The 14,218-nt window shown below is 41.8% G+C and overlaps 1 protein-coding gene across 1 annotated transcript; it reads left to right on the top strand.

The window, feature by feature from the left end:
* Positions 1-6,247: 6,247 nt before the first annotated feature.
* LOC122885654 (indian hedgehog B protein-like) lies at positions 6,248-14,144 on the top strand. Its single transcript, XM_044217042.1, has 4 exons — positions 6,248-7,350; positions 8,814-8,971; positions 9,303-9,406; positions 11,647-14,144. Exons 1-4 carry the CDS (start codon positions 7,045-7,047, stop codon positions 12,390-12,392), a joined length of 1,314 nt encoding a protein of 437 aa, XP_044072977.1. The 5' UTR covers positions 6,248-7,044; the 3' UTR covers positions 12,393-14,144.
* The last annotated feature ends 74 nt before the right edge of the window (positions 14,145-14,218 follow it).

The raw sequence follows: 14,218 nt of genomic DNA, 5'->3' as shown, positions 1-14,218 counted from the left end.
TTGTGACTGATACTGGTAGAGTTTTGCGATAGAAATTTTTTTTAAATGAAGCATTGCCAACCACAGGAAGTTTGATGAATTGATATCTGTCTGTCATTGATTAACTGATTTTACCATGTTAAAATGTAAAAGTTAAGTATGGATACATGAAGGTAAGAAGGAGAAGGAGATGAGGGCTACCCAATGTTAATTTTTATTTTTAAATTTTTAAATGGAGTATATAAGGCATGTATTTTGAGTTACAGTGAGAGGGTATAATCATAATGTACTCCTCATAATAAAGAGTACCAGACAGTTGAACATAAACAAAAGCTAACACATTCATTTGATCTTGATAAAACCATTGACAGTGTGTGACTTCTTAAAATATATATTTCACATTTTGATACATTTCTTATATGTTATAAATCGTTTTCTGATTAGTTTCGCACCTCCACACACAATTATATGTCCCTTTACGCTCCTCTCTCCTTTCCTCTCCTAACTCTGTATTCTCTCTCACTTTCTTCACACCTTCTCATTGTGTTTACATCCTCTCCATCCAATCAACCAAATCTTCCTGTCATCCCACATAGCCTCCTCTTTCCTCATCTGTGGACTTTCTCCCTTCTTCATCTCTCATCAGGTCTCCCTCTCTATGTCCCTCCCTGCGTTTTTTCAAAGCCACGTTCCCGCTGTCCTTCCTCCTGTCACTGTTTTTTTCTCTGATTCTGCTTAGCATGCCTGTATGTATGCATGTGTATGTGTGTGCATGTGAGTGTGTATGTGTATAAGAGTGACTTGACTCAACACTGTTTTCATTTCCCTCCGTTTCTTCGCTAACCCATTTCTGTGTTTACCTTTGAGCACCCAGGGTAATCATATTGTCACAGCCTATTTCAGGGTGCCCACCCAACCTCTCCCTATCCACTTCTCTGCCTCACTTGCGTTTTTCCACCCATCTATTTTGCTCTTCATCTTTACTCCACTTTACTAATTTCTCCCATTTCTGAATTTACCTGGCTGTCTTTCTCTATCCTCTTTTCTCTTTTGCTTGTTGTTTGCCTCTCTCCATTTTTCTCCATCTTTCATTTCACCCTCTCTCTCTCTTTCTCACTTGCCCTCCTCCCCTTTAGCTGTCTCTCCCTCTTTCTGCCCAAAGTTCTGCAGCCCAGCTGGCATGGTTTTCTAGTGGTGTAGTAAAATATAAATATAATAAGGACGTTTTTGAGCTGGTGAATCCATTCTGAGCAGAGAAACATCACCACAGAGCCCACAGATGTGGCACACACTCAGGAGAGAGAGAGAGAGAGAGAGAGAGAAAAAAATCCCTCATTTGACATGGAGAGAGTACAGCAGGATCACTGACTGCATTATTGTTGGCATTACCCAGCTACTGGACTTGTTATTAGGACACTTCATACAAATTTGACTCAAGTCTTCGTCAACAATCTTCAAGCAAGTCTCCAATCTTTTGAGCATGAGTCTCACTCAGCCCTCAAGTCTAATTTTAAGACTAGTCTTTTAAAGGATCTTATAAATATATAAATATCCACATGTGATTAATAAATATGAAATTCAAGTGCAATTAAGAGGAAGTTTGACTACTCTCTTAGGTACAAATTAGATTTCCCAGTTGCAGCTGCATTTAGACTGTTACACTGGTATCAGTACTCAATCACGGTTAGCAAAATGAATTTCTCTTATCTTGTCTTCTCTTCTTTTCAAATCAAACTGTATATTTGTCATAGCTAAATGTTTCACAATGGCCACAGGCCTACTATGAAGACAACGAATGGAAATTATCTGATTATATTGTATTCTGTTGTATTCTATTATTTTCTATTCTATGATGGACAGTAGTAGCTAATATTTTGAGAAGCACTGTGTGTCTGTGCACATTTAAGTGTGTGTCTGTGATTGTATAAGACTGTTTGCTTGTAATAATGCAATTTTGTACTCATGAATTAATGCTTAACTAAATGTGTGTTACTGTATACTGCATTTGTGTGTGTGTATATTTGACGACCTATTGCTGTGGCTGCCTGTGTGCTTCTGTATTCTTATGTGTATGTGTATAAGTATGTGTATGTGCATGCATATGTGCTTCCGTCTCTCCGTGCATATGGGTTTAGTGTCAGAGCACAGCATACTTCAGTCCCCTGGGCAGCTCTTTGTTTGCTTTAGCTATGCGGTGGCTAGCCTAGCCCGCTAACTCCAAGACACATTTAGCCTGTGCTCCACTTTTATATCATCCTGCTTTTATTTTCCTTCTGTCTGCTCTCTGACCAAACACGCTGCACTGAACTGGCCTTTAGCAAGACTAGTATTGGTGCCACTCTCAGCCATTGATAGACAGATTTGGTCATTGTGGTTTTCACTGGCTGCCATGTTAGCTCCAGCTTAGCTCCTAAACTACTCACACTGGCCAAGTAGCACTTGCTGCCAAAAATGTATGGCGAAATGTGTGAAGGCTACAGTTAAGTGTAGCACATCCAGGAAATTTTATCTCCTTGTCTTGGAAGATTAAGGCTTACAAGGTTTCAGACAGAACCACTCCGATACTTAGAAGCCTAGTGACTAAAGATGTAGTGTTAGGTGTTTATTGTGGTCTGGGGTTGGATGCTGGAGTGTGTGGAGGGACAGAAGGAGGAGGAGAAGGAGGAAGAGGGATGGTGGTTTTAGCCACCAGCTGTTGTTACCTTGAGCATAACGTCCTTTAACCCCCATTACAGCGAATCACCACAGACCACAAACACGCTAGCTTCCACTGACTGCAAAACAACCAAAACTCACTTGTTTACCAGCTAATGTGCCATGTATTCACTCTCTCTTACTCATTCAACCCCTCTCCCATCTTTCTCTTTCTTTTAACTCAATTCACATCTTGCTCCCTCATGCTCTCATCAATCCCTTTGTACAATTTTCTCACCCTCATTATCTCTCTGTATCATCCTTTTTCACATCCTCTCCATCTCTTTCTCTTCATCTCCCACTTAGCATTTCCTTTCATCTGTGTCTTCCTCCTTTTGCCCCACTCAGAGCCTTTGTTGGTTAGGGCCCCGGGTATGCGTGGGTAACCCTGGTGCCCATGTAAAGGCCCTGCACTGTGGACTCACAGAGCCCCAGTGCCAGTAGATGAAAGCAGTGAGAGATTCTGGGGCTGGCACCCATCTCCCTCTGTCCTGCCACCGTGGCCTCTTATTTCACAGAGAAAATTAATAACTTTAACAAACATCAATGAGCAAAGGCCTGATGCTTGGTTGGCTTGTTGGTTGGCCTGGTGTTTGTGTGTGTGTGTATGTGTTAGCATGTGAGTGTGTACTGTGCACACATGCCTGGATATGTGTATTTTTGCTTGTGTGTTTGTGGGCCTGCACATGTGTGTGCATGTGTGTTTGAGCTCATACCTTGTAGCATGTGAACCACTGCAGTAGTGCAGAAAGAGGCTAACAGAAATAGTGTAAGACAGAGAAATTGACAGGTTGATAAATCTAACAGAGAAAGATTTTTGGGGGGTGTGGGGTGTCAGACTCCACTCTGGCTTGGTCTGGTTAGATTGTTGCCTGCTTGAAAGGCCATGGTGTCCTTTCTTGAGGCAAAGAGGAACTGAAAGACAGATGGATGAAGGGAGGGATGGATGGATGGATGGATGGGAGAATTTGACCACTTCTGAAGCATTGTCGACAGCCACGCTGAATAGGCAGCGGTCCTGCCTGGAGCCACGCCCGTATTTATGATCTTCAAAGGAAGGATGACACACACACACACACACACACACTCAAACACACCCACAAAATGTTGATAGTTACAGGAAAACATATGCTTGTGCAAAAAGTGGGTACACACAAATTTGCATATAGATTTCTGGTCACGCATGCACACAGACAAACCTTTGTACATATGTAGAAACAGTAACACTAAATGAGGCAGACGCAAGTATCAGCACTCACGTACTGTATGTGATGGGTCACAGCAGCTCTGCATAGCTGTTGGTAATGGTAAATGACCTGCACTTACGCAGCACCTTTAATCTGAGAGCGGTGCAAAATACCTTACAATGACTCACATATACCAACATCCACATGCCGACTGCTGCAGTGCAAGACGCTGGCCTGCTCACTGATAGCAGTTTGGGGTTCACTGTCTTGCTCAAGAACACTTGCTGTAAAAATGCAGGAGGAGTCAGAGATCAAACCACCAACCCATAAATGAATGGTTTAATATTTTGGGAAACATGCTTAATCTCTTTCTTGCAGAGTTAAATCAGAAGATCAATGCCATTCTCATGTCTGTTTGATAAATATGAAGCTACCACCAGCAGCTGGTTAGCTTAGCTTAGTGTAAAGACTGGAAAAGGAGGAAACAGCTAGCCTCTGAAAGCAACAAAATCCACCTACCAGCACCTCTGAACTTCACTAATTAACATGTTATATCAAGTTTGCGTGCATGTTAAAAGGACCAGTTGTTGTTTTTTACAGGGGGTCATGTGCTACTACTATTACTATTATTATTATTTCTTGGCCAGGCGCAGTGACTTCCTGGAGTCTTGTCTTCATCGTAAGGTTGGCAGGCCACCAGTGCAGTCTGGCACCTATGAAAAACTGCAACTTCAAATAAGTGTTTGTACGGATTAAACAACCAAGATATACTGTGTCAATTAGTAACCTTTAGAGGTGCTGATAGGTGAATTTTGTTAGCTTTGAACAGAGCCAGGCTAGATGCTTTCCCCTGTTTCCAGTCTTTGTGCTAAGCTAAGCTAACCGGCTGCTGGCTGTAGCCTTATACTTATCGGACAGATATGAGCGTGGTACTGATCTTCTCTAACTCTTGGCAAGAAAGCAAATAAGCTTTTTCTCAAAAGGTCAAACTATTGCTTTAATGGTCGAAATGCTGTACCACCTGAGGCACTGCCATTAATATAGCCAACATCTCTGCAATTCAACTTTTTAGCTGTAAGATTTCACAAAAGGTGGTTGATGCCTATGACATCCACACTCTTTCAATAATGCAGCAGCAAAAGTGGGACTTCTGTGACACTGTCCCTCATATCCCTTGCCACTAAAAACAAAACAAAAAGAGAAATTCCCCTTTTACGATGAGTTGAGTCTTCATTATCAGAGCATTTCCACCTGACAAAGCTGGAAACAAATTTAGTAAAACACTGACTCCTCTATATGACAAATTCTTTTAACTGGCTCGTATGTTCCATACCAGGAACGTTCTAATGAATTTACACAAGTGTCAGTTTATGTTCTATTTCAGCTAAAAGGTAAACACAGCTATAGATGGCTGTTTACTGTGTGTGAATCTCTCTCTTTGCGTTTCTCTGTTCCATCAAGAGACATGAAAAGCAGTGGTGCAGCAAAAATACTTTATGGTGTTTATACTCACAAATAATAAAACATAAATTGTTGAAACCCTCAGCCTTGTACAGTTCAGTTCATTCAAAGGAGCCTGCCCTGAGTAACAGGGGTGAGACCACTGATTTTCTGCTGGCAAATATTTGAAGAGCTAATTTGGAAGGGTTGGGTTTGCTGGTGTTAAACAGTGTGTGTGTGTGTGTGTGTGTGTGTGTGTTTCATGTTCTTATATCCCGGTGGGGACTTTAACCTGAATGCACACTAACTCATGGGGACTTGTGTCACTGTAGGGACCAAAATTTAGGTCCCCACAGGTAGAGACTGCTTTTTGAGGGTTAAGACTTGGTTTTAGGGAACTGGTTACAATTATGTTAAGGTTAGGGTTAGGGTAAGGGTTAAGGTTAGGCATTTAGTTGTGATGGTTAAGGTGTGTGTGTGTGTGTGCGTGTGTGTCAACCACATGCAGCCATGCAGCCCGGAGATCCAAACAGCCAAAAATTATTAAATTAAAGATGCAATTTGTCCATTTTATGAAACTGGCATAAAATGATCAAACTTGTCGATTAATTAGGACAGTTGTCTAGACTAATTGGCACTGCTGTAAGTCAGCAGTCATACAGGCAGCCAGCCAATCATAGATTTAGTCAGTCAGCCAGTCAGCAAAACAAACAAACTGTTTGGCTGTCAGTCAGTCTCAGTCAGCTAGTCCACGCCAAACATCCAGGCAATCAGTCTGCCTCATAGCTAGTAAATTACCTCATTACCCAGTCAGTCAACCAAACACTAGCCAGCCAGTCAACTAATGACCCTTGATGTTGTTTGATATTGGAATTGGGAAAAAAAAAAACTATAGTGGCTGCATACTCCAGGAAATTGATTGGTTTAATTGATTGTGATTGCCTGTTGTTTACAGTCTAAAACAAAAACAAAAACGGGGTTGTCAGCATACAGAGCTGTCAAGGGCACAAACACAACAACTGGAAATGTGAAGTGGCAGCAATAAAGGGCAAAGCTTATGTTTGCCGCTTGCCTGCCTGCCAGCAGAGTGTGGACAGGACTCTCCAGTGCGCCCTGTGCCCAGGAGGGGCGGGGTGGGTGGCAGTGTAGGGACAGAGGGAGAGAGGGAGAGGAGAGAGGAGGGCAGGACTGGCAGGGTGCGGTCTGAAGTGGCAACAGATCGTTTTGGATCACTCAAATCCCTTCAATTCAACTGGAAAGCTGCAGCTTGTTGCACGCCGGCCGCATATGGAGAGGAAACGCTTTCAATCCAGAGAGGGCACCAACCAAACAGCGGGCGAAAGTGGCTGATGTTGTGACAGTTTCCCAGCGCAAAAGAAAGAGAGGGAGAGAAACCACAACACTGCAACTTGGATAACCACTCTCTCTCTTTAACTCTCTCACCCACCAAATCGACTTTGAACCTGTTTGTTTAAATACACGGACTTTACAGCCTGCACACTTACTGTTGATTCTGTAAGGCGGAGGGAGCGAAGTTTCTCAATTTGGCTCAATTTCTTTGGAGCAGCTTAAAACTTTTTGGTGTCCTCATGGTGCCTGGTGCAGCCAAGGTGCTGAGCTTCTTTTATCCGAGTTTTTCGGACGTGATGTTGCGACTGTCACGGACGATGGAGTCGGGAACTGAACCGGGGAGGTACTGAACACATCTCTCTCCCCCGGGAGAGTTCTCCCTCCCCCCGGGGCGATGCGGATCTCCTTCCTCCTTCTCACCGCCTCTCTGTGTGCCTTGGTCCTCCTCCTCGCACCTGCCTCGGAGGGCTGCGGGCCGGGGAGGGGGTACGGCAAGAGGCGGCTCCCGAAGAAGCTCATCCCGCTTGCTTACAAGCAATTCAGTCCCAACGTCGCCGAGAAGACCCTTGGAGCCAGCGGGAGACCCGAGGGCAAAATAACACGCAACTCCGAGCGCTTTAAAGAACTGACGCCGAATTACAACACAGATATTATCTTCAAAGATGAGGAGGACACGGGCGCCGACAGACTCATGACCCAGGTAAGGAGGGGAGAAGAATGAGCAGAGGGAGGGTGCGGATGCAAAACATCTTGCAAGATGGACCGTTGTTCTGGTTGCTACTGTCTGATACCTGGCTACCATTGGCTATAGTGATAAAAAAAAAAACTGAATTTACAATCAGGCCTATCTTATTTGGTTAATCCTGAGCTGCAGCAGACCTATTCCATGTAGTTGACTGAACTGAATCACTTCAGACTAGAATAGGCACACTGTTGCATCCAATTGTCTACTGAATGTTTGTTGTCAGTTAAATGTTTAAACCAAAATAATTGATTTCATTGACTCTCGGCCCTTCGTTTCACCTCTGGATTTTGCTACCTGACATACTTAGCTGCTGTTATTGCCTTGAAGTACTGCTTTTGCTCCCAAACTAAGCCTTACTTTGTTGAATAGTCTCAAGCATCGTCAATCTGCACAGTTTTCCATTAGGCTAGACATATGGAAGTGCGTAAACCCCCTCATTTTAGGGTTAAACCAAAGTCTATGGAGGATACATTTAACCAACCAATGAAGTAATCTTATTCTTAGTTTCATATCATAGTAATAGCATATTAATATCATTTCATATCAACATAATAATGTTTATTTAGCCCGCAATAAGGCATCTAGCAGCCATATGCAATTGCAACAACTAGAGCAGTGGCTCCTTTTCACTGCGCACCAAATCTCTGCCCAGCCATGTTTGTGAATTGGGTGATATGCTAGACAAATACCTTAATCTAGTATTTATTCATTAATCAGTTCATTCAACCATGATTATTCACATCAACCACATTAACAATTCATTGCTTCAAATCAGATTCATTACATTTGAGCAAATAGGTCTCCATAGCTGAGAGGCATCTTGACCTCAAGCCTTATGTAAGTATCTGGAAAACTGCTAAATCATCCCAAGCAAGCGACATGGATAGCTGTGTGTACTTTGACCATTCACCTGACAAAATTCACCTGACACCTTATCTACATTTCTTTTTAAGTGTTTTGAGTGCATGTTGGTTAAACGGCACCTTATGCCCTCATCACTTTTGTCTTAGTACCTGATGGGCATGTTGTTTGCTTTTTATTCACTCTCTTGCTCTCCTTCTCTTTATCTGTGTTCCTCTTTCTGTCATCCTACTCTTGTTCCACCTTCCCTGTCCCCGCCTTAATGTGAAGGCCCTGATGTCTCTGACTCTCTTCCCCACCAGACACACACCCTCCCTCACACAGACTCACTGTCCACATTGGATATGTGTCTCTTTTTCTTTGAACTTGGGTATCTCTTTGTTGATCACATGCCTGTAACCATCCTTCAGACTCACCACACCCAACTCTTCTCTCTTCAGTTGATCTTTCTCTACCTCTAGCTACTCTCTCAGCATTATTAGGACAACCTAATTTTGGATTTGTATTGTTTGATTCTAACGGCCTGCCTTCCTTTCCCCTCCCTGTACCTCTCTTAGCGTTGTAAAGACAAGTTAAACTCTCTGGCCATCTCTGTGATGAACATGTGGCCGGGTGTGAAGCTGAGAGTGACGGAGGGCTGGGATGAGGACGGTCATCATTCAGAGGACTCGTTGCACTATGAGGGACGTGCTGTCGACATTACCACCTCAGACAGGTAGGCATGCAATAGAGGACATTATGTGGTGTAGATATAGGCCACACATAGGCCAGGCAACATTTAAACTGCTTACAGTCTGTCAGTTAAGACAGTCAACAAGTCACTCAGTCAAATTATCAGTAATCTGATGAGTCAACCAATTAGTCAGCAAGTAGCTATTTGTTTTTGCTGACTCAAATTTGGATTTAAAATGATCAAATCCTTTTTTGAGTCCTAAAATAGCAACATTTTAAGTCTTGTGTGCATGTTTGGAAAAATATGCAGTGTCAGTCAAGCTCAGATTGAATCACATTTGGAGTTAACAACTTCTTTTTATTCTTTTTCATAGGGACAGAAATAAGTATGCCATGTTGGCCCGGCTGGCCGTAGAAGCTGGATTTGACTGGGTCTACTACGAGTCCAAAGCCCACATTCACTGTAGCGTCAAGTCAGGTAAGAGATGGATACGAGCTGCATTGTGTTTGTATTATCTTTATGTGTGTTTGTATGTTTTTGTGTTTGTGGCCAGCTGTCATTAACACTAATGAGGTTGATGCTAAACCCTTCGTTGGTGATTCACTAATGGTTTACCACTGCCACTAGCATCAGTCTGTGTGTGTGTGTGTTTGTGTGTATGGCCTATTGGGAGCCAATTTAAAGTAGGGTGTGCACCTGTGCTCTTTGCTGTATTCAGTCACTTATTTAGATCTCAGATCTCATCATAAAGTGATCATTCTTTGTGTTTGTGGAATATTTAGCTTTATAATGTGCAGATAGAGACAGTGTAAAACTGTGGAAAAAAATGGATGTAGGCTATGTTATGTTTAGTGGTGGGACAGTGCAATAGCTAATGTTGCATATACAATAGCACTTTTCTGGTCAAAAACCAATGGAGTCATATCCACTGGATAAAATAACAATCATTTAATCAATGAATAAAACTTATATATAAATATATATTTAAAGTGACATTTGACTCAGCTTTCTGCATTTCTGTGATTGGCTGTTAAATTATTTAAATTTTCATTGTTAATATTAAGTTACATTATTCCAACACACACACTTCATGAAACGCAAATCAGATACAGCCCTTACGAAAACTACACGTGACTGCATTGCACCTCAAGCTATTCTAACTTTTGAGACATTTTAGAAATCCATTTACCCATGTCTGGTACTACCAGTTATTTGATGCCAAACTACATTCTAGAAGTCCACTGAGGTTAGTAGGCTGTGAGATGATTAACTCTCTCTTTGTTTTGCTGTTGCTTTTCCTTCACTAGGTTTCTCTCAGATCTCTTATCTAAGTCTTATCACCTCCTGGTCACAGCACTCCTTTTCTGCAGCCCTCAAGCTTACAGACACACACACCTTGGACAAATATTTGGCTGCCTCAAGACTGCTTTAAGACAACCCTCCCACACACACACACACACACACACACACACACACACACACACACACACATTTATACTGATGAATTTTTTATTTCAAACTGATTTTGCCTTCAGTTGTCCCAGCAAATATTTTATTCTATTCTTGCCTGTCCAGTTTGTTTCCCATTGCCTTCACAGTTTCTTTAAGGTCAATGCTCAAGCTCTTTTCCAAAATAGCTGAATTCATTGTTAGGAATCAAGTTCATTACAATGTGCCAGTGCTCTTTCCCTGTGTGGAACCATTGAAAGTGGCCATGTGACTTAGTTTAAAACACAAACTCTGCTATAATCCAAAAAATATCTAGACCCAGGTCTGCGTCTGTGTACTTTCCTGTCTCTCTGACCCCAGGCCGTGCTCTGACTGTGGTGATACAATCAGCTGGTTATCCATTAGCTCTTGCTGACTATACTCTTCTTACTACCTCGACTCACTGTGTCTTAAAGGGCCACCTTATTCAGAAATACAACAAGATGAAATGCACGTCCTGTGGCATCTCTGGCAGCCTAAATAAATGACAATAGCCCGACAGAACAGAAACAAACATGCTTGTTTAATAATGTTGTATTACTCGTGTCATAGTGATGTCATCATATCAAATTGCCATAGCAACGTGAGGGGGCAAACTGTCTCCATTAAAAACATAAAACACATTCCTGTGACCCCACCAAGCATTTTAAGGGGCCTCAGAAAAAAACACTTCTCCTTTTGGAAACAATATATTGGATTTTAAGACAGATTTATAGGTCTTAGTATTACAGAATGCATAGAGGGCCACCCAAGCCTGTTGAAGGAGTTACTCAGAAATCATTAATATAGTTTATAAAATAAAATGATCAACTACAGATGGGGCTAGAAATGCTAATCTGCTGGTAAAAACAAAGTGTGTTTCTGTGTGTGTGAATGAGTTCTAAGAATGAGAGAGCCAGAGGCAGACAGTTTGAAATTGAGACATAATAAATACATATGTTAGCTATCTATCACTGATCCACTGAGATAAAGTTGTCCTTAAGTAAGTCTCACAGTCTCGCCTGTTTTATAGGTCACTCAGTGACCTAGAATAACTTGCAGATGCAGCAACTGTAGAAGTCCAAGTGCTGCTGCGCTGTTGCTCCACCCCTGAGAGAAACTGTATTCTTCTCTCTTTGTGTTTTGACTCTTCATCCTTGCAACTTCACCAAAAAATAATGCAATAATTAGAACAGGACTAAATAAAATAAAATACAATAATCTTATTTCTCTTTCTTTCATCTCTCCAGAACATTCGGTGGCAGCCAAAACTGGTGGTTGTTTCCCTGGCAATGCTCAGGTTCTCCTCAAGGGCGGGGCTACTAAACAGATGCGTGACCTTCACCCTGGCGACCGTGTCTTGGCTTCTTCAACAACAGATGGCCATGGCCCCCTTCTCTACAGCCCGGTCTTATCCTTTGTGGACCGCCAGCCCAACGTCACAAAGATCTTTTACATCATTGGCACCAACACAGGACTTAATATTACTCTCACAGCCGCTCACCTGATCTTTGTCACAGACTGCAATGCTGGGCTGAGTGAGCCAAAGCGGGAAGAGACAGCTGAAGAGCCACTTTTGGGCTCCACACGGGAGGGCAGGTCTAGCCGGGAAGCAGGTCTGAGGACAGTTTTTGCCAGTGAGGTCCAGCCAGGACAGTGTGTACTCACGTCACAAGGGAAAGTGGGGTCACAGGCAACACTTTCAGTCGTGACCTTTGTAGAAGAACAGAGGAGCACCGGGTTGTATGCCCCACTAACCCAGCATGGGTCCATAGTGGTGAATGGCGTGCTGGCATCCTGCTATGCTGCTGTGGACAATCACTATTTGGCCCACTGGGTCCTGGCCCCACTGAGATTCTTCTACAGCCTGATGGGACCTTCAGAACCACAGACTGACGGCCTGCACTGGTACCCTCAGCTTCTACAGAGGCTGGGGCAAATGCTGCTGGACGCTGGACACTTCCACCCTTGGGGGATCGAGCAAGGACATAGATAGGAGCCACAGAGACATGTTTCACACTGATGACTTCATTCACTTACCTGTATTCAGGATCACCAAAGCACAGATTGAGGGACCACCAAAGACAATTTATTTTATAGTGGAAATGTGTTTTTACCAATTCAACAAACTCCTTGTAGCACATGTAAAATTGTGCAAAAGACAGAGAGGAGAGGAAACTGAGAAGATTTGTTTTTATACAATTTCAAGATTTATAGGACTGGAAAGACTGAGGTGTGACAGAAAACCCAAGACACTTCTGTAAGTGCTTGATGAATTCATTTCAATTTAAATTTCAATTTAAGAGGTGAACATCTATGTCAATATCTTTAAGTTCCCCTCAGAGCACCTCAGCGATCAAAAACAGGGACTGTGATTAAAAACGATAGCTTTCATTAAAACAAGTAGGTAGTGAAGTAAGACAATCAGGTTTCATCATTACTTTGTACTGTATTTACTGTAATCTGTCAACATTTGTGCATCTTGAGATCACGCTGGGGCTTACTGATATAAGAAATTTAAACCTACATGGACACCTTTTGTGACACCTGTTGAGATGGACGGGCTTCAGAGAAACGGTTAAGCTGAAGGCATGAAGGAAACATTTGAGGAGGAGGAGGAGGAAGAGGAAGAAAAGACAGAATAACATGGAGAAAGCTAGTGACTGAACAAGGTGTGATTTGAAGCTCTATACGTACATTAGGTATTTCTACAGTTAAGTAATGTTAAGAAGGAAATAGAGACAACAAATGAACTTTGCTGTTTACTGTCAGAATCATCACTGCAGTAAATTCACTGATACTTTACACTTTTTATAGAGCCTATACTGTATATTAGAGTTAATTTACAAAATAATATTTAACTGGACAATGGGGCATGAAGTTATATGTATTTACTGAATGCAGTGTAGCACTTTGCTAGTGTTGCATTATAGCTTCACATCTGAAAAGGGCTTTGTTGGAAGAAGCATTGAATGGCAAGGGAATGATGATGGACACGGTAATTGTGTTACTGTGTGTAAACTTCAACTTTACAACATTTGTGAAGTACTGATGCAGGATAGGTGCGTGGGGTTATAATGGCCACGCTTTCAGTCTGTTTTTCCAAGTTTGTCATCTGCTTTCAGTCAGCTTGATTGTCTGATTCATATGGTTCATTTATACATCTTCATTTTTTTTATCAGTTATTTAAAAGGTGTAGTTTTGTAACATGTTTTTCATTGTTTCGGGTTTTCAATTTTCAGGTCAGTTGTATCTAGTTAAGGCATACACAACACTCAGGCTGTATTCAACTACTGTATTAAGCAACAGCTATGCATCATATTAAATATAATGATAATAATAATACTTGATAGCTCTGCTTTGCATGGTCTTTCTTTGTATTCCATCTATCACCCAAGACTTAAGACCTAGATTGACAGAGGTACAGAAATGGTTTGGTTTTGAACACCATGGGAAGCAGATGTGACAGGTGGCTGAATGAATATGGATAAACATGTAGTTCATATTAGTGTCCTTCCAGTTGACACTTATTGAGCATGCTTTGTGAAGACTCAAACATTGCAAGTATTTAGGAACTCCAAGGCGTTATTCTATATGCCTGCTAAAAGATTTGTCACATATGTATATTAAGCTATTGTTGGAGAGACTATTTAAAGATCTATTTTTAGAAAATAATGTTAACTATTATTATTTTCGGTAACTCTGTGCATATACTTTGTATTTGAAACATAAAGTTGTTGTTTTTTAACCAAAACTACTCTGTGCTTCATTTGGTGGCAACAAGTTAAAAAAAAATCTTATTCCATACATCACTTTTACTCT

Source organism: Siniperca chuatsi, linkage group LG12 (genome assembly GCF_020085105.1).
Source record: "Siniperca chuatsi isolate FFG_IHB_CAS linkage group LG12, ASM2008510v1, whole genome shotgun sequence".
NCBI lineage: Eukaryota > Metazoa > Chordata > Actinopteri > Centrarchiformes > Sinipercidae > Siniperca > Siniperca chuatsi.
Note: the sequence above shows the minus strand (reverse complement) of the source record. Positions and strands in the feature narration are given on the sequence as shown.